Below are 21,142 nucleotides of genomic sequence, written 5' to 3'. Positions count from 1 at the left end.
TCTCTTGACTTCGATGAAACTTTAATGCCACCTTGGGAAGATAAGCCGGATCAGGTCTTAACGCAACTCTACCCTTATATATTTGTGTATAAGGAGGATTTAGAGAAAGGGCCTGTAGATCACTTACCCTATGAGCTGATGTCAGAGCTACTAATATGATCGTTTTGAGGGTTAGATATTTTGCCGATAACTCCTGTACAGGTTCAAACGGCTCTTTGGTCAAAGCACCTAGTACCAAGTTCAGATCCCATGGGGGGACTTTCGGGACTGGTCTGGATCTATCACAGGATTTTATGAACTTTGCAACCTAAGTATTAGTCACAAGGTTACAATTATATAAATTGTCCGTCATTTCTGCTACCAATTTGGTGAACACACTCGGGGCTATTGACAACCCAAAGGGAAGAACTCGGAACTGAAAATGTCTGTCTTCGCCTTGAATGTATAGGTCCACCCTCAGATATTTCTGATGGTCTGGAATGTGGTATAAAGTATCCTTTAAGTCGACTACCACCATAAAACAATTGTGATGAAGAAGCTTTATGGCTGTATTCACTGACTCCATCTTTAAGGTGTAATTTTTTTTTATCCAGTGATTGAGACCTGAGATTTATGATGGTTCTGAATGAGCCGTCTAGCTTCTTTGTCTAAAAGATGGGCGAATAAAATCCCCTTTTTTGTTCACCCAAAACCTCGCGTAGGACCTGTTTGTCCACTAGGACCAGAATCTTTGTCTCTAGAGCAAGTTGTTCTCCTGCCGATCTTCTGATGGGGGTTACTACAAATGTTTGACGCTGGAGATGGTAAAACGCTATCTTGAGGCCATCCCTCACTATATCCTGGACCCAGGTGCTGGAGAAGATGTTCTCCCAGGCCTGAACAAAGAGGGAAAGCCTCCCCTGTACTGCTGTTCTGGCGTCATTGTGAGGACTTCTTGAAAGTGGAGGAAGGACCGCCGAACATGAATCCCGGACTCCCTTTTAAAGGCAACCTTGTCACCCCCAAAATCGAAGGTGAGCTAAACCCACCAGCATCAGGGGCTTATCTACAGCATTCTGTAATGCTGTAGATAAGCACCCGACGTATCCTGAAAGATGAGAAAAAGAGGTTAGATTATACTCACCCAGGGGCGGTCCGGTCAGGTCCGGGGCCTCCCATCTTCTTACGTTGACGTCCTCATTTTGTAGTCACGCTGCAGCTCCGGCGCAGGCGTACTTTGTCTGCCCTGTTGAGGGCAGAGCAAAGTACTGCAGTGCACAGGCACAGGGAAAGGTCAGAGATCCTTTTCTCTTCACCCATTACAGGCTACCACCAATTTCAGCATGGGAATCCATCAAGGACACGAACACAACTGAAGCCCTATTATTTCAGTAGGTTCCTGTCCTGGCTGGGCGGATCCCTTTCTCAGGTGTGCTTTCATGGGTGAAAGGAAAATATAAATTACAGTTAAACTAATAATAACAAACTGGCACAAAGGGGACAGAATCCTGCCCTTGAGGTCTTACAGTCTACCGGATAATGGGGAAAGATACAGTAGGGTAGGGGGTTGTAGCAGCTTAGAGGATGGTGAGGTGGCACCAGGGTTGTTGCAGGCTCTTGAAGAGATGTGTTTTCAAGTTCCATCTGAAGGCTCCGAAACAAGCAGATAATCGGACGTGTTAGGGCACAGAGTTCCAGAGTATGAGGGACACTCAGGAAGTCTTGGAGGCGACTGGGTGATGTGAGGGACGTATAAGTGTGAAGGAGAGAAGGTCTTGGGAGGATCGGAGACTACATGTTGGAAGAAAACGGCCCATATCCCTCCATGCTTTGTCACTCTTTGTACAGGTTTACATTAATGCCATTGGCTGGCTAAATGATTGACAGGCCGCCCACACTTCCAATGCGTGCAGAACAATGCTCAGTGTGCATAGGCTGCCATTGTTCTTGGCAGCACATATCCTGCTTACCCAGGACAATGTGCTACCGAGAACGATGATTTTTAACCGAGTTTAAAAATTATTTCACTTGACGAAAGACTGTATTTCTTGTATGTCATGTGATTGGCTTCTGTGCATGATTATCCAGAAATAAGCGTTTCTGATAAAGTTAATTTACGCAGAGTGACAAAATCATCTCAACTTCTGGGCTGCTGTGCAGGCAGCAATAGAGATCCTGTAAATTACAAGATCTTTATTGCTGTCTATGTAGCAGAGCTCAGCAATCAAAATGATTTTTAATCAGTGCCCCTTTGTATAGGCAGAAACTTAGATGACTGTCTAGTCATCTCAGCTACTGCCTATGCAGAGTGCAGTAACCAAAGATAATGTCCTCCTAATTGCTAATAGACTCCACTTAACGTTTGGCTAAGATGATGCTTCTGAAAAAAAGACCTTTTCTAATTCTGGACAACACTTCTACATAGTGTGCTGGAAGGAAAATTATCATTAGATGTTGAGTTCCCTCACTGATTACTACGCATTAGTGGTGTCCTAACAATGGGACTCCCAGTAATGAGCTTACTTTTGGGTACCATCCTCACAAATAGAATTTTTTTTTTTAAAGTGGACAATCTCTTTCAGCAGAAAAGTAATGTAAGATTCAATAAGATTTATTTCAACACAACACAACGTTGCAGAATAAGTCCCCAGAAAATTCTCGGATCACACGATCATGGATCGGCCAGGACTGCTAGGATAACTTCTTTACACACAGCCAAGTCTTGGGCACCTCGTAGGAGGCTCTCTTTACCTCCGCTTCATCATATGGAATGTGCCAAGAAGTTTGTGTATTCTGCAGGATAGTATCATAAGTCAGGATTGGCTGCGGAAACAAGAAAAAGGGTTTAATGAAACATTTATTTTTTTTGCAGAGACAAACTAATTTTCACATTTACTCTGATATTAAAGGATTTCCTGTTGTAAGAACTAGAGTTGAGTGAATATGTTTGGAATCTGTCACTGAATCGGAATTTTCCACACTGTGCCATATTGGTACTCTATTTGTGCCGAATTTGTGTGATGATCGTTTCTCAAAATATTCGGTCATTTCTACTCCCATTGACTCCAATGACGTTTGGCTGTGTTCGGAGAATATCGCAAAAACAATATTCGCCTCCGATCATAATAGTCACCGAATTTTGAAAAATTTGCTCAACTCTAGTAAGAACCCCCCCTTAAATACATGTCACTGGATCCTGGCTATATCAATAAGGTCTGCCGACACTTCAATATTTAAAGTTGGGATCTGCTGAGAAAGTTCTGCCGTCTATGGACGTCTTCAAAGTTGCCAAAAAAAAGAGAGCCTTGGGTTAACAAATATTGGAAATGTTGTTGAAATGCAAAAACACAACAAAGGCAAGAAAAAAAAGGATCATTTGGAAATGTTGCAATTGTCGGTAAATTGTGCAAAAGTGGATAACCCCATATAAAAAAACAGAACAATTGTAAGTTCTTTTTACCCGTAAATGAACATTCCCTGAGGAGTAGAAGGGAAGCACCAACTGGTGTCCCCGCTGCCACTTGAAGAAGAGACGTTGCGTTTCCGTGTCCGGCAGACATGCTTTGTGGTCTCTTAGAAGATCGCCGGTAATAAAGCAACAGTGACTACCAGAGCTGAGACAGGCGTAAAGTAGGAAAGGGTCATCTAGTGATCTGCATGGAGGCAACAAATATGACAGTTACGCAGCATGCAAAGACAAGCAATGTTAGGTCAAACTAGGGGATGTTCGCACGTGGCCTTATGTACTTGGTGGGTAAAATCTGCGGCATTTTACAGTACAGACATAATCAATGAGACTTCTGAAATCTCATGCTGCGTTTTTTTTTATTGCACTTATTTTGAGCTATGTTGCATTTTTGCCAAGACGCAGAATGTGAATTATTTCAGCTTTTTTTGCAGTGCTTTTTACCCAAAGGAATAGGTGAAAAACGCACGTAATAACGCTGAAAAAACAAGTAAAAGTGACAAAACCATGCTTATTGTATGCAGCGTAATCAGTATATGTCATAATACGCAAATTACAAATGGCCGATTGTAGCACACTGATGCCGGTCCTTGAACCTGTGTAATATTAGAACATCCTTGGTTCAGAGGGTAGTAAGTCAAATAAATGGTGACCGCAAACTGTACAAATAGAAAATGTCTGCCGAATTGTGACAGTGGGCATATTCCCCATGCGGGTGGGTGCCGTAATGGGGCGAATAGCTGACGAAGTAATAATCAGCATAAGGCAAATAAAACCGTACTCACATGTTGTCAAGGAAAAAACAGTCCGCACATTTCTGTAAACGCCGAATGTCCTCTTTTAACCATTTCTTGGAGTTGATTAACATGTGCTTCCGTCCAAGTACCAGGATCCTTTTACCCCTCGCTGCCAGGCAAGACACTACAGACAGGAGCTGGAGAACATAACAAAACAAGGACAAGAGTAAAAAGGTATAATAAGAGAGGACTCGCCAACGCTCCCGACATGTCCACTCCAGGAAATACTTGGGTACAATAATTATTCTGGAACACCTGACCTTAGGACTCGGTTGTGCCCCATTCCGACAGAATTTGATGCTGGCACTGACTAGAGAAAGTCAGACACAAAGTATTGACAAGATGATGATGGTCATTTATGGAGCAAAAAAAAAAAGAAACCCACATATATACCCTCCTAAAAAGGTCTGTCAGCCAGATCTATGCCTGCTAGAGTCTCAAAACAGTCATATTGCATGAAAATATTCATGATGCATTTACACTGCAAGATTATCATAAACGTGTGATCCTAATCGCACAGTGAAAACTGGCTGCCGATCACCTGTTAAACAGAACACTCAGTTGTTAGGTGAAATTATATTTTGTGCTGCACAATAGATCCTCGTGCTCCGCAGCACATCATTATGTGTAAACAGGCTCGAGCTGCAGAGAACAATCTATTAGAGATCATTTTGTGCACATCTGAAGAACGGTTGGCCAGTGTAAACAGCTGGTTGGCAGTCATGGTTGGCCAGTGTAAACAGTAGATCGGTGGTCATGGTTAGACAGTGTAAACGGCTGATTGGCGGTCATGGTTGGACAATGTAAACGGCTGCTCGGCGGTCATGGTTGGCCAGTGTAAACAGCTGATTGGCGGTCATAGTTGGTTATTGTGAACAGCTGATCGGCGGTCATGTTTGGCCAGTGTAAACAGCTGGTCGGCGGCCATGGTTGGACAGTGTAAACAGCTGATCAGCGGTCATGATTGGACAGCGTAAACAGACTTTTAAGCCCACCATAAACACGATGGATGACAGATGATCAATGCTCAGGAGAGCTCTATATGAGAGCCAAAAGAGCAAAAAGATTGACAATCTGAAATAGGACATGCTGGATTATTATCTCCTCCGGCAATGAATTGTCCGGGGCTCCCATACTTATTAGACTGGTGGTCAAATTCGTCAATATCAGCGAGTTTGGCAATAAACGTGTGTGGAAGGCTTTACTCTCTCCAGTCCATATATTGGCCACTCGTGGAGGAGCATGTGACCACACCTGTCAGTATTCTCCAACTGAAAGCCTCACATGTAAAAGCTGCTTTTCTATTACAGGAGGCTGAAGGACGACAGATCCGTTCACATGCTCTTCCACCAGCGGCCATTGTACGGACAGGAGAGGTGTGCTGTCTGTGAGGAGAGCGGCAGGTACAAGAGCAGGAGGAGAACCTGTCATCCCTATGTAATGGTATCATGTCCTCACCACAACTGCAATAGAGAGTGTAATACAGCGGCTGTAAGAGGCACATAGTGCAAAATTGTTTATGAAACCCAACTGCAAAAATGACTTTTGCCCCAATTGCCTTGCATTTAGGCAAGAAAAAAAAGTTGTTTGCCCACAACCCCTTTAAGTCAGAATCTGCTGAAAATCACAATCGGACCATCAACATGCCACGGTGGACTGACAGACACAAATTAAACGGAGTTTGTTACCCTCAAGGTAAGATGTGCTTAGCCAAGGGCTCTAAGCACCAACACCAAATCCCTCTCTCCTGTCTGTAGACGGCTACAGACAGGAGAGAGCGCGCCCACGTTGACAATGACAGTGGGCACTCACTCAGTTCCTGCAGTGTCAGAGTCGGGGACTAAGTTTAGGCAACGCTCGCTCAGGAGTCGCTCCTTAAAAACACCACAAAAACAAAAAGGGTAACAATTGTCCGTAATTGGCTGCCAATAAATGTTGTATGTTGGTTTAATTATAGCAGGTCATCGATAGTTTCTTTCCCCAGGGTAAGCAGCAAGGTGTCTGGGAGCCATTTACTTATCCTAATTCATAGAACATGCCATGGAAGACTGGACTGCACATATAATTCCTCCATCTCCAGTATTGACCAGCGTGTATAGCTAGTTCTCTACAAAGGATATGACCATTGATTAGGATCGATTGCTGATCATGTAGATACACATTTCTGGACAGCTTGTAGGGTGCACATATATAAGCTATAGTGTTAAGGGGTTTATAAATAAACTAGATGGCAGCCCGATTCTAAAGAATCGGGAGTCTAGAATCCATATATACTTGAAATTCGGCAGGAGCTTGAAGAGCAACGTCACTGGGCCCGCCTCCACGCAGTAGAAACTTGCTGTGAGGTAAAAATTCAAAAATCACACCAAAATGGCGGGCGGAGTGTGTCACAGTACGGCACGTTTCTGATTGGTCGCTCGCAGCAGGCGGCAACCAATCAGACACTGGACACTGTTGACGTCACTTATCTCCGGACATTAGCTCCGGACATTAGCTCCGGACATTATCTCCGCACATTAGCTCCGGACATTAGCTCCGGACATTATCTCCGCACATTAGCTCCGGACATTAGCTCCGGACATTATCTCCGCACATTAGCTCCGGACATTAGCTCCGGACAAAGCCACGGAAGTTGGCACAAATTGCAGGAAGTAGTATTCTAGGCAATTATATATAAGATATGCAAACACAACTACCAAAGTCATGCACAAATGGAATTTCATAGTAAATGCTGCCAAAGGCTTGGGAAACGCTTCCATACGCCAAAAACACTTAAGCCTTCTTTCCATATTGATTCAAACACAGATTTCTCAGTGACAGAGGAAAGGACTGGCTAGAGAAAGGTCTCTGCAAGAGCTATATGGGCATATTAGTAGTTTGGAGGGTGGAATCCGGAGGATTAATAAGCCGGGCTGTAGGACTAGCCAGTGCACTCGCTCAGCCAACCTACTTCTCTGTCACATCTGATCCACTGCCCGAGAACATCCAGTCCCCTTCATACACCTCAATAACCAAAAGCTGACGCGAGGTCGGGAAGACAGTTTTACAGTAAAAATACGTTGGGCAATTGGTAGAAAAAAAAGTAAACCAAGACAGGATTTCCTCTGCAAAGACCTAGAATGTCAGAGTGGTCTCGTCCTACAGCACTCTGTGCACACAGACACAATGATGGCCTGCCACAACTTTTCTTACATAACACCTTACAGATTTCATAATTAGGTAGAGGAAATTCATAAAAATGTGAACATTTCTTATTTTAAAAGGATGTCCACTCCAAATCAATCAGAAAGTAAAACTAGAAGTGAGCACAACCTCAAAGTTTGGTAATAGTGTTCTGGCAGGGGCAGCGCCGGTTTTAGATAAAGTGGGACCCTGGGCAAAAGTTTAAAGTGGGGCCCCAAATGCTCATATATTGCACCATCACACAGAAGCATTTCGGTTGTATTTAGATGCGCTGAGTTCAGGCCGTTAAATGACCGTGATCGACAATATTGAAGTCGTTCAACGCTTGTTCCCGAGTTTCTTTACACCGGCTGAGGAAGAATGATGGGGACAGAAAGACCTTGATACAGTATAATGCAGGTCCCATATAGTACATATAGTATAATGCACTCCCCATGGTCCTTGATAAAGTATACTGCAGCCCCCCCACACAGTATATAGTAGCCCCCTCATAGAGTATAATGTAGCCACCTCAGATTATAATGTAGCCCCCTCATAGAGCATAATGCAGACCCCCTCAGAGTATAATGTAGCCCCCTGAGAGTATACTGCAGCCCCTCATACAGTATTTTGCAGCCCCCCTCATAGAGTATACTGAAACCCCACACATACAACATAATGTAGTCCCCCCTCAGAGTATAATGCAATCCACTCAAAGTATAATGCAGCCCGCCTCAGAGTATACTGCAGACCCCCTCATAGAGTATACTGTAGACCCCCTCAGAGTATAATGCAGCCCCCCTCATAGAGAATAATGCAGCCCCACACACACAGTATAATGTAGCTCCCTCATAGAGTATAATGCAGCCCCCTCAGAGTATAATGCAGCTCCCCCACACAAAGTATAGTGCAGCCTACCGCTCACAGTATAATGTAGTCCCCCACCCACAGTATAGTGCAGAGACACACACACACAGTATAGCGCAGTCCCCCCACACACAGCATAGTGCAGAGACATACACAGTATACTGCTGCCCCCCTCCATACACAGTATACTGCAGAGACACACACACACAATACTTACCTCTACCCATTGCCCCGATGCTCTGGCTTCTGCCGTGTGTCTTATTGGCTCCTCTGCTGAGTCACAAGCAGAGGGGGAGTGATGGGAGATAGAGCCTCTTACTCACGGACCCCATAGCGGCTGCATGATGTGCCGCTATTAGCGGCACGCCACTGGCTGTGGGCCCCTGGAGGAGCGGAGGACCAAGGCAGCGGCCTAGTCTACCTGCCCCCAACGCCGGTCCTATGCAGGGGAACAAGTATCACTGCCATAACAACTTATATGCAGAGCTTATTATTATTTCACTGCAGATACCTTGCTTGCCTTCTGGATCAGCTACAACCAGGTTTTTCCTCATCCCCCTGCAGTGATCTGACCATGATGGACTCATCTCGGAATTCCAAAACCATTCCAGTCATTGTGTCAGACCATTTCTTGATGTAAGCAACTACAAATCTGTTCGATGCTGCAATCTGACATATCATCAACAACACCAATTTTTCCACAATCCTTCCAAAATAGATAAACATGTGTTATGTTGATGGGGAGTGAACTAATTTACCCAAACTCAATGACTGTCAATCTAAACTATTTGTATCACCATTTATGGTACTTCATCTCCTCTATTTCAGAAATAGTCAAGATTTTAATTTTTTTTTTAAATTTCTCCAGTCCCACATTATCAACGTAACATGTACCAAGCCTATGGCATTTCAAAGATAATTCACACGTCCCATTTCATCGGCCTCGACATTGGTCTGTGGCCGATGGAATCGGAGAAGGAAAACTGCCGAAAGGAAACCGGAGAACCCGAAGGAAACCCACACAAACACGGGAAGAACATAAAACTCCTTGCAGATGTTGTCCTTGGTGGTCTATGAACCAAGGCTATATATTTTTCTGATAAAAGTGAGGGAAACATACCCACTGTAAGAACATATATAGAGGATCTGTCCTCGGAAAAAAATGGTATACAGTACATCTACAGATTATCACTATGGCTACAGGTAAACACCATATGAACCATGGCAAGTTCTTAGGCTTTTATGTATTTCTCCCTTATCAAATTTCAATTTTTCACCCCAATACAGCTATTACTGGTTCCATAGGCCCATAGGAGCACATGCGATCAAGGTTACTACTACACTGTATTGTTTATTGAGGTGCAATAATGTAGGGGACGGCACGCGGTCACAATCGTGATGCTAGTGCGCAAGAAGTCCACCTAAGATAAATATAAATGTACGCATATCGCTACGGCCGTAGGGTGCAGGTAACGCATATCAGCAAAAAAAAAGAAATTGACAAGCCCCCTAGTCTATGATATAGCCAGTACTAATAATATGGAAGGGTAAGGAACCTCTCACAACTCCTGTCCACGGCCAAAGAGAACTGACCTGGACCGTGGACCAAGGTTGCACAAAGCGATCTGCTCATCTCTAGTTATTATGCTTGATACTTTTACGGTCGGTCTTCCAAATGAGAGCGGCTTTATTTCACATCTGTATTGTAGAAATCTGTCATTCTTCTTTTCAATAAATACTTTCGATACAGAAATCTGTTTGATGTTGAGACGTTTCATCCGAAATATTCAAATAAAAGTCTAAAGCCTGGGAATGTTGGAGGATTTCACCTAACCAGACCTTGAGTCATATGACTACTTCGTTCTGAAGCTGGCAGATATGTCTCAGAAAGAAGCGAAGAGGAAGTGATCGCCAAGATACCACAAACTACGTCAATGCCTTAAGCTAGCTGAGAACGTTAGCTGGTGGACACAGAGGAGAGCATGTTCTTAGTCCCAAATGGCCTGCATAACCTTCTGCACATATGTCCACAAGTCTTAGCAGTTTAGTACAGAGGAGTCATCTGCTTTGGACAATTCTTTCCATTTTATCAAAAGGGACCTCTGGAAAGAGACAAACAAAAAACAACTAATTACAAGCCAGCACTTCCTAGAAAAGGAAAGAATATGGCCATAGAGAAATAATGTTGATAAAACGTCATAGTCTGGACTGTTATGAGCTCATCTGATGATGTGGATATTCTTAGCTGTAGATCTGAGTTGCAGACCGGCCTAGAGGTGATGGTGCAGTGGATTTGGACTTGCAGTAAGGGATGTCAAACAGTGAGGACCAGTGCAGCTCGATATGTAGGATGACAGATGGATTAGGGAAGCAGGAAGCACTCAATGCAGCAGAGACAAATGTGAAGACTGCACTGGAACCGCAGAGCAGAATATAAGGCAGCACCTGTATAGCTGAGATGAGTTGGTTACTAAAAAGTTGAAAATGCAACAGCACCATGAAAGTAGAGAGGAGTTCATTATCAAGTACTTTGTTACTTCAGAGTTGAAAGTATGAACTGTATGAGTAGCAATGACAAGTGTGTTATCAGGTACCTTCTTGTAGCAGAGTTGAAGGTGTGAACTTCCACTTTACAAAGCGTTAGGGCAACCTCGTTTGGAATATTCAGTTCAGTTCTAAGCACCAGCTCACAGAATGGATGCCCTGGAGTTAGAAAAGGTATACAGAAGATCCACAAAGCTTATAACGTTCATGGAGAATCTTGGTTATAAGGAAAGATTAAAAGAATAAAATACATTTAGTCTTGAGAAGAAGTCGTCTGAAGGGGTCATGATTAACCAAAAAAAAGGTTAAAAGCTGTTCTATGTGCCCTAAAAAACCCCAAAAATGGAATTCCCTCCATCTGGAGAAAAAAATAGATCAATCTCCAGAGGAGATTTTTACCATAAAAACAATTATTCTGTGGAACAGCCAACATCAGGAGCTGGTTGCAACATGAACCATTGATGGTTTAAAGAAAGGCTTAGATGATGTTTTTTTTTGTTTTTAGAAGAAGAAAATATAAATTACTAGATGGCAGCCCGATTCTAAAGAATCGGGAGTCTAGAATCCATATATACTTGAAATTCGGCAGGAGCTTGAAGAGCAACGTCACTGGGCCCGCCTCCACGCAGTAGAAACTTGCTGTGAGGTAAAAATTCAAAAATCACACCAAAATGGCGGGCGGAGTGTGTCACAGTACGGCACGTTTCTGATTGGTCGCTCGCAGCAGGCGGCAACCAATCAGACACTGGACACTGTTGACGTCACTTATCTCCGGACATTAGCTCCGGACATTAGCTCCGGACATTAGCTCCGGACAAAGCCACGGAAGTTGGCACAAATTGCAGGAAGTAGTATTCTAGGCAATTATATATTAGATTATGTTCATGTGTAAAATTTTTATTCAGATTGTTGATGATTTATAGTTGGAATCAGGAAGGAAAAATTAGCCTTATTAGTGCAGACTGGAGCATTCATTACGGTTGTACCTCTACCCCATTCAATTTACCAACTTTTATCTCTCAGTTGAACTTGATAAGCATGTGTCTTTTTTCCAACCATACTATGTAACTACAACCCAGAAGGACTGGCACAGAGGGAGCAGGCCTGTAAGGGAGCAAAGCAGGGTGCTGGAGATGTGATAGGTGAGTAACAGTGCACATTCCTCTTTTTAGGGCCTGGTCAAGAATGGACTGTCAATGAAGAAACAGGATGCTTGGCATGAAATTTCTTAAAGGGAATCTGTTAGCAGGCATTTGCTACCTCTTCTGAGAGCAGCATAATCTAGACAAAAAGACCCTGAATCCAACAATGTATCACTTAGTTTATTGGGTGCTGAGATTCTGACACAGAGTCTTTAGGTGTAAAATGCAGCAGAGCTGAGAAAGCCAAGCCCGCCCACACCAGGCTCTGTATGTACATTGTCTATTGTGAGTGAGCTGCTTATCAGAGGAGGGGGGGGGGGGGGTGAAGTAAGACGAGTGTCACACAGGCCAGTTAGTCACAGCAATGATAATGTCCTAGTGATAAAACCTTCATTATAAGTAAACCATAGCACACAGCTTGATAAGTGACAAATTGTTGAATTCAGTGTTTTAACCCCTACTTCATGCTGTCCTCAGATTACATAGCAAAAACCTCCTGACAGTTTCCCGCTTTGTAACGTTAAAGCATTAATATCCTGTTTGGAAACACAGCATCTTTCTTCGGGACCATATGCCTTCATGTTAATCAAGCAGTATAAATTCCAACGGATCTTCTTATAACCCAGAGGGTATGTGCACACGTCAGGATTTCTTGCAGAAATTTTCCTGACAAAAACCGGACATTTCTGCCAGAAACCCGCATGCGTTTTTACCGCGATTTTGAGACGTTATTGACGCGTTTTTGGTGCGTTTTTTCTGCGTTTTTTCCCAAATGCATAGAATTGCGGGAAAATCTGCAAAAATAATGAACATGCTCATTTTTTTACTGCAATGCGTTTTTTTCACGGAAAAAAACGCATCCATGTGCACAAAACATGCAGAATGCATTCTAAATGATAGAATGCATAATGTATGCGTTTTTAATGAGTTTTTATAGCGTTTTTAGCGCGAAAAAACGCGGAAAAAACCTGTACGTGTGCACATAGCCCAGAATTTGGTTAATCTCACACTCAACAACAGCAGGAACTGGCTTGACAGAAGAGCATAATTAATTAAGAACCAAGAACAAAGCAAGGAGACATGAAAGCATTGGGCATTTTCAAAGCAGAAGGCAGTTTTAAACTGATAGTGACCGGAATGATTTGTTCACTAATTTGGACTGGATTGAAAAACTTAGCAACCAGTTGCGAACAAAACCAGAAAAAGCACAGATGAGTTTGTTGTCAGGTATATTGTTGGAGCAGAGTTGAAAGTGTGAACAATACCAGAAGCAGTAAAGGTAAATTTGATATCAGGTACCTTCTTGCAGCACAACTGAAGGTCTGAACAGAACAATACCAGAAGTAGAAGGACTGAGCTTGGTGACAATAGCCAGTTACAGGATAGCAGACTGGAGTACCTGATAATCAGACACCGGATCAGAGCTGAAACAAGATGGAAGTGTGGCATATCTTCAGACAAACACATGGAAGCAGAGGGCTATACCACCTCAATACTTAGGCTACATGTACCTGCCTTAGCCAGTCCCCAAAGGCATTGGGTGATGACATCTAAGGTGCTTGTCAGACCTTAGCAATTTGCAAATTGAATCACAGGACCTTTGTCTCATGGTCATATCAGTAATCTGCAGTCGTCGGATAGGAGCCCTTTGAAATGTCTCCTACCAGCACCTGCGCCAATTTGTAGATCCGGACAGTGGTGCAACTAGAGTCTGATAGGCCACGATGCTAGGTTTGGACTGGGCCTCCATCATTCTGATTATATATATATATATATACATATATATATATATATATATATATATATACATACATACATACACATATATATATATATATATATAGATATATATATATATATATCTATATATATATATAAATAACATATACTAGATGGTGGCCCGATTCTAACGCATCGGGTATTCTAGAATATGTACGTAGTATATAGCACAGCCCATGAAGTATATATAACACAGCCACGTAGTATATTGCACAGCCATGTAGTATATAGCACAGCCCACGTAGTCTATAGCGCAGTATATAACACAGCCCACGTAGTGTATAACACAGCCCACGTAGTATATAGCAATGTGGGCACCATATCCCTTTAAAAAAAAAATAGTTAAAATAAAAAATAGTTATATACTCACCTTCCAGCGGCCATTACACTCATCACGGGGCCCCATAGCAGAAGTGTAATACACCCCCATAGTCCTCCCTATAATATAATGCACTCCCCAAAGTTCTCCCTATAGTTTAATGCACCCCCATAGTTGTTTCTATAGTATAATGTATCCCTATAGTCCTCCCTATAGTATAATGCACCCCCATAGTTGTTTCTATAGTATAATGTATCCCTATAGTCCTCCCTATAGTATAATGCACCCCCATAATCCTCCCTATAATATAATGCACTCCTCATAGTCCTCCTTATAGTATAATGCACAGCCCATAGTCATATATGAAATATAATGCACAGCCCATAGTCATGCATGTAGTTATAATGTACAGCCCAGAAACATCCATCTAGTAGTATGGCCACTGTGTACTCACTAATTACAAAAAAATTAATCAAAAATACCCACTTTCCCTGCGCTCCCAAGCCACACAGCCTCCTCTCTGGAAGCTAGTAGCTGACTTCAGTGTGAAAGCAACAGGAGAGCATGATGTCACTTCCATGCACCCCCGGTCACATGCATGCCGACGACAACTGCTGGCATCTGATTGGCTGGCAGCATGTATTGCAGCACACGTATCTGATGGGTCTGTGCGCAGCAATACACTTCAGCTGGATGTGCATCTGAGAACGGACATCCAGCTGAAGTATTTGCTGATGTCTGGAACTATGTCTTTGTTGCAGTGTGATGCAAGCAAGATGATGCGCCAGGCCTACTAATCAGAAGAGGCGCTCAAGATGCTGACAGTTAGGAGGCGGCTTGCAGTTCTCCCATCTGGCAGCCGTGGACTTTTGATGTACAGTGCCGTCACTACAGAGTTAAGTGAATTGATTGGCTCATCTCTACTAAAAACTAGCACAGAAGGAACGACCAGAGGAGAAGGCAGCAGAGTAAGGACAAGCCATTAACACAAGCAAAAAAGATTAAAACTTATAATGTAAATAGTTTTAGGATGAGCTGTTCCCAGTACAAAAAAACCACTCCAGGTTTTTTTTGTTTTTTTTATTGCACCGCTGGAGTGAAGATTTAAATATAATTCCCCTTCTGCCCGCTTTACATTTTTAATATTTTATTCCTTATTAGTCCTTGTGTAAAGATGATTAAGGACATCATCAATTACTTAAAGCCAGAAAATGTAGTTCGGACTGCTGTTTTGCACTGGACTTACTTAGATTATGTTCACAAAAGGACAGATACATTTGCAGATTTTTCAGAGTACCAGCAAACTGGATGAGACCGTAACAAATCTAATTTCCGTGTTGTATAATAAAAACATACACTTAAACTGACATGCAATGCAAATTTTACATCCACGTCATGTCAACTAATGCTGTGTATTTTCACTGCCAAGTTCTCTGCAATTCTGCAGCAAAATCAGACTATAACGTATGTAGATTTCCTTACTGATTATTTGCAGAGGTTTTCCTCCAAATTTACACAAGTTTTTTTTTTTTGCCAAAAATGAAAAGGAAATGGGAATGCATCATGTGAACATGGCCTTGTGCCATATGTAGTCCTCCTTTTGCAAGGTCGACAGAGTAGGACACCCCATAGCGACATGCAATGTCTATGCAATTGTGAATGGAGACTGTGCAGTGCTCATTGGACGCACTGTGTGCGTTTAATGGCAGGGTTCTCATGGCTCGCCTTACATTTTATTGGCATGTTGAATAATGATAATGATAAAAAAGCTGACATCAGAAACTACTAAAGGACCCCGAGAGCATGAGATTGAACAAATCACCCAAAAAGAAAAACATGCAGGGAGAAAAAAAAATCCATTTGTAACCTGGTGACAGGTTCTCTTTAAAGACATTGGCATTTTTTTAATGGATGATACTTTTGTTGCTAGCATTAATGTGCATGGTGTTGGCCAAATGGATGACACTATCTATAATGCCAATATTAGCCATGTTGTAGTGTCAGACACAAAAGGTGGGCCCAGTGGCTATCTAAAAGGGACTAGCCGGAATTCCTCCATTCTGCTCACCAACCTCCCGCACGATTCGAGACACTTGGGATAATAGAGGGAGGCAAAGCGAGTGCTGAGCTGCCCTACGAGGCATAATTTCACTTGATAACCCTATGTGTTCGGCATGTACACTAAATTCTCTACGTCTAGCTTTTCTGTTTAGGATCTCACGCTTCATTGCCAACTTAAAAAGGCCTTTTACACCCCCTTACACAAGACTCTTCCATTGACCATACGAAGACCATGGACACCTCTTAAACCCCTTCATGACACTACACGGTCTTCACTCTTTACCTGCCTCCCTTGGATTTGGTTTGGAGGCTTGGCAGACTTTTAAACTTAGTTGGCGGCTGGAAGAACATTCTGATGTCACCACACAAATACACAATCCTTGCCACCCCCTTGTCATTGTTCCCCTTTCTTCTCCTTCTATTGTTCATTCTACTTTCTTTTGATGCCTTCTTGTTACTAATTACATTTACTCCAGAAGCAAGTCATAGTTGATTTGTTTTGTAGAACATAAATTGTGTCTTCCAGTATAAATATTGTTTGATTATTAGGACGACTGATGCAGAGCTTCTTTTTTTTTTTGCAGTATTTGAATATTTAGCTTCAGAGATACCTACAAAGGGGACAACCGCTGTATGGGACGGTTACACTGTACTCCTGTCTGGACCGAGAAGCACAACGTTAACCTTAAGTGGAGTGTGGGAAACCACCTAACAATCTTTTAGGGTGAAAGTATGTAAGGTGGCAGGGGAGGAAAATATAAAAAAAGGTCATGTCTGCTGGTTGGCAGGAAGCAGACAGTCTGTGTCAGATGACGGTCTAACGGTGTTACTCATCGTGTAATATACGAGTGTCTGAGTCCATGATTAAGAGGTCGTCCAGACTTATTATACTGATGATCGATGCTCAAGCCCCCCTTACACAATAGAGTGATGTCCACCGCACCTGATGATATTGACGGGTTTGGCCTTCACTGTATATGGGGGTGCCAGTTACTGATTGTCGGGCAAGATATCGATAGGGCATGTCCAATTTTGGACTGAGAATCACACTGTTCTCTTGGATATAAGCTGCTGGCAGACAAGTTTGTCGGCGTCTTTCTCATAGAGAACACAGACGTCATCGGCTGAATGAGTGCGACTGTTTATAGAGGAGAGGGCCATGATGGCGTCAGCCATCTAATGTGAATAGGGGATTTTAGGAGGTCATCAATATCAGATTGGTGGCGGCCTGAAACAATGAACAGAGCAGGGCAGCACAGTTCTGTAGACCATACAACTGCAGCTCAGTAATTGATAAAATGATTAGGAGCCGATCAGTAGCACTCAGGAGGCACCCTGGCATACTGTGCTGTTCATCTCTATGCACAGTTCATATTCGGCCACTGCTGGAGATTAAAACGAGTGGCAGTGCCAGGTGTCAGACTCCCACAGATATCACATTAATCCTATAAACTCGGCAAGAAAAAAAATCAGTGTCAAGACAACTTAAAGGCAAATTCAGACGTCCATGAATCACGATCTGACTGAGGAGCACAATGCACGGACCGGCTACAGGTCATCTCACCCGAATTTGACAGCCTCATATGCATAAATAAGGCTGACAATTTGGAGTCAGGAGACCTGCGGCCGGTCCATGCATCGTGGTCTGTAGTTGGACCGTAAATACATTGACATCTGAATTCAGCCTAAGTCACCTTGTGGACCTTCGGAGCCTGGGGATCCATGTTTAATCCAATAATTTGTTAAAAGCTTGACATTGTTTAGTAATGCTTAGTTGTGCTAGTAATGTGTAGGTCTACACTGAGTACTGAACAGTTTTTTGGGGGGATTGGGGGAAGGAGCCAGAGGGCTAATTTACACTGTGTTATTTTTCGGACCATATTACAGTCATACTTTCTGTCCAGATTGGGGTATTCATCACCCAGACTACCAGCATCGTAAGCATATATAGTATGACGTTATTAGTTGGGGTCACAGGACCCAAGGTTGAGCCCAGAAATGTGACTGCAATAAGAGAATATGGTGGTGTTACCTTACTTAAAATAGATCTGTCAGCAGATTTCATATTATAAAATGCATACATAATTAAATAGATCTTACACCTGACGAACCTGGGGTACTTGCTTTGAAAATATGTTAAAAAAATGGCTTTACAAGATTAGCATCTAGTCCAGTTAAAGAACTCATGAGTCCAAGTGTAATCAATCTCAGCCAACTGCGCCTGTCCAACAGCTAGAGCTTGTGCTGAGCAGTGTGAAATGGCAGCAGCAGGGTGGAGGGATACTGAGGTGGTGTCCATTTGGCTAGATGTGAGGAGGCAGCGTTAAAGAGGTTGTCCAGGCCTGGGATAAACGTCTGCTGTCACTATCACACTGCATACTGCCGCACTGTGATAGCATGTGGTACGCACTGCCACGATTCCTTAGTATACACGATGTGAGCAGGCTACAGTCAATGATTTAAACGTCCATTTTTATGGAACAATAATTAGCAAACATTTGTTCATAAAAACGGTCATTCTTCGTTATCACTTGACTACATGTATGCAAATTGCACTGTAACAAAGTCTCTGGTAAAATACTGGATGAGAGATATGTGTCACTGCGCTTAATGGCTAAGTAAATAAGGCAGCACACTGCAGCGCTAGAACATGCAAACTTGAAATACGAAATTTGAACTGCATTACTGCACTAGAAATATGAAAAATGAGAGCGTTTAGCGCATAAAAATGGCCAATTTTATGTGTACCTGGTAACCACATTAGGGCATCTCTCTTATACCAGGTCCTACACCTGCCTTACCTCGCTGAGAATAAACGTCTCCATCTGAATGGGTACATGTGAAACCTCTTCCTAGACTAAAATTCTCTCTCTCTGTAGGACCTGGTATAAGAGAGATGCCCTAATGTGGCTACCAGGTACACATAAAATTGGCCATTTTTATGCGCTAAACTCTCTCATTTTTCATATTTCTAGTGCAGTAATGCAGTTCAAATTTCGTATTTCAAGTTTGCATGTTCTAGCGCTGCAGTGTGCTGCCTTATTTACTTAACTATATACGAGTTAGCGACTCTAGGTTCAGCACCTGTTCACACTTAGTCTATGTTTGGATGTGCCGGTCAGGTTTTTGAAATGTATTCTTTAGCCTTCTGATCGTGCACTCCGCCTCCTAGCCACAGGTGTTTTAATTACAGCAGGTCCAATACCCCTCCACAGAGAGAATTTTAGTCTAAGAAGAGGTTTCACATGTACCCATTCAGATGGAGACGTTTATTCTCAGCGAGGTAAGGCAGGTGTAGGACCTGGTATAAGAGAGATGCCCTAATGTGGCTACCAGGTACACATAAAATTGGCCATTTTTATGCGCTAAACGCTCTCATTTTTCATATTTCTAGTGCAGTAATGCAGTTCAAATTTCGTATTTCAAGTTTGCATGTTCTAGCGCTGCAGTGTGCTGCCTTATTTACTTAACTATATACGAGTTGGCGACTCTAGGTTCAGCACCTGTTCACACTTAGTCTATGTTTGGATGTGCCGGTCAGGTTTTTGAACTGCGCTTAATGGCGTCAGTGATGTGAAGTCAGAGTATTTTCTAGTGATGAGCGAGTGTACTCGTTGCTCGGGTTATCCCCAGCACGCTTGGGTGATCTCTGAGTATTTATGACTGATCGGAGATTTCGTTTTCATCGCTGCAGCTGAATGATTTACAGCTACCAGACAGATTGATTACATGTGGGGATTCCCTAGCAACCAGGCAACCCCCACATGTACTTATGCTGGCTAACAGATGTAAATCATTCAGCTGCGGCAAGAAAAACTAAATCTCCGAGCACTTACAAATACTCGGAGGTCACCCGAGCAACGAGTATATTCATCACTAGTGGACATCCATAGAGTGGGTGGGAGGTTGTCCACCTTATCTCCACTTGCAGAGCCGGCAACACCGTGTGCTGACAGGACCTGGGTGGTGTCACAGTCATTGTTCAGACACATGGTGGAGGAGTCACATGGTCTGGGGCTTAAATAGCTGGACTCCAGAGGCAGTCTTTGTTCAGCAAGGCTGGTGAGCGGATTCTCCAGTGGTTTGTGTCCTGAATAGAGTTGAGCAAATTTTTCAACATTCGATTCTCATGACGATCGCCGGCGAATATTGTTTTTGCAATAGTCAATGGGAGTAGAAATTAATGAATATGTTCGGAACTGATCAAATATAAATTCGGCACGAATAGGGTAGCAATATCGCACGAATATGACAAATTCAGATTGATTCAGCAACAGATTCTGAACAATTTTGCTCAACTCTAGTCCTGAAGAGGAAAGCCTGAAAATGTGTTGTGCCAGAGCGGGCAGCTCCCCGCAACTGTATGGACTGTGTTGCAGCGTTTTGTTTTCTTTGTTTTGCTGTTATTCCCCAAAGAGCTGTATTTATTTTTCCCTTCATGTTGGTTTATGTCGTCTATCTAATAAATGTCGTCTACCTCCATGTACCGCTGAGGGAGCTGATTTACCACAAGTGGTGTTTTGAATGCAGGCAATGTTCTGGGAACATGAGTAGCAGCGGTGGACAAACTGCATGCCCTGGGTAAAGGCAGTCATAAGCCAGGGGACGACAAACAAAATGGAGGACCCAATTAAGCATTTGGTTAACACGGAGAGTCAAACAATAATGTACCTTGACAGGAAATTAGTGACGGACTGCAACTAGGATCTAAGCTCAGGCAAGGTGTGGAGGGAGGAACTCTCTAATATATCCACGCTGGCAGAGGATAGGCGAGGGAAGCAAAACTCCGCATCACACGGTGGTTTTAAAATTCCTGCAGAGTCTGGCCGTGCCTCCCTATAGCTGCGTGGAGACTTTCCAGCCACAAGAGGATGTAGCAGTGCTGGAAGTTTTGCTTGAGGCAACTCAGTGAGATGATCTGACACAGGGAGGAGCAGAGCGGTGCACGCAGTGAGTAGTATGGCGCTTACCAACCGTGCGAGTCACCGACATGACAGTAGCAGAGGACGATCATACACTCTGCTGC

At 43.1% G+C, this 21,142-nt stretch overlaps 1 protein-coding gene across 1 annotated transcript in view; it reads right to left on the bottom strand.

Moving 5' to 3' along the window:
* Positions 1-2,574: 2,574 nt before the first annotated feature.
* The window catches only part of PRORP (protein only RNase P catalytic subunit), an 87,529-nt gene continuing 68,961 nt past the window's right edge, over positions 2,575-21,142 (bottom strand). The window contains exons 5-7 of the mRNA XM_069732232.1: positions 4,231-4,379; positions 3,440-3,632; positions 2,575-2,802 (exon numbers count right to left, since the gene is read on the bottom strand). Of these exons, the coding sequence (XP_069588333.1) occupies positions 2,671-2,802; positions 3,440-3,632; positions 4,231-4,379 (474 nt within the window). The 3' untranslated portion in view covers positions 2,575-2,670. The remainder of the gene's footprint in view (positions 2,803-3,439; positions 3,633-4,230; positions 4,380-21,142) is intronic.

This window comes from Ranitomeya imitator, chromosome 1 (genome assembly GCF_032444005.1).
Source record: "Ranitomeya imitator isolate aRanImi1 chromosome 1, aRanImi1.pri, whole genome shotgun sequence".
NCBI lineage: Eukaryota > Metazoa > Chordata > Amphibia > Anura > Dendrobatidae > Ranitomeya > Ranitomeya imitator.
This window is presented reverse-complemented; position numbering and strand designations above follow the sequence as displayed.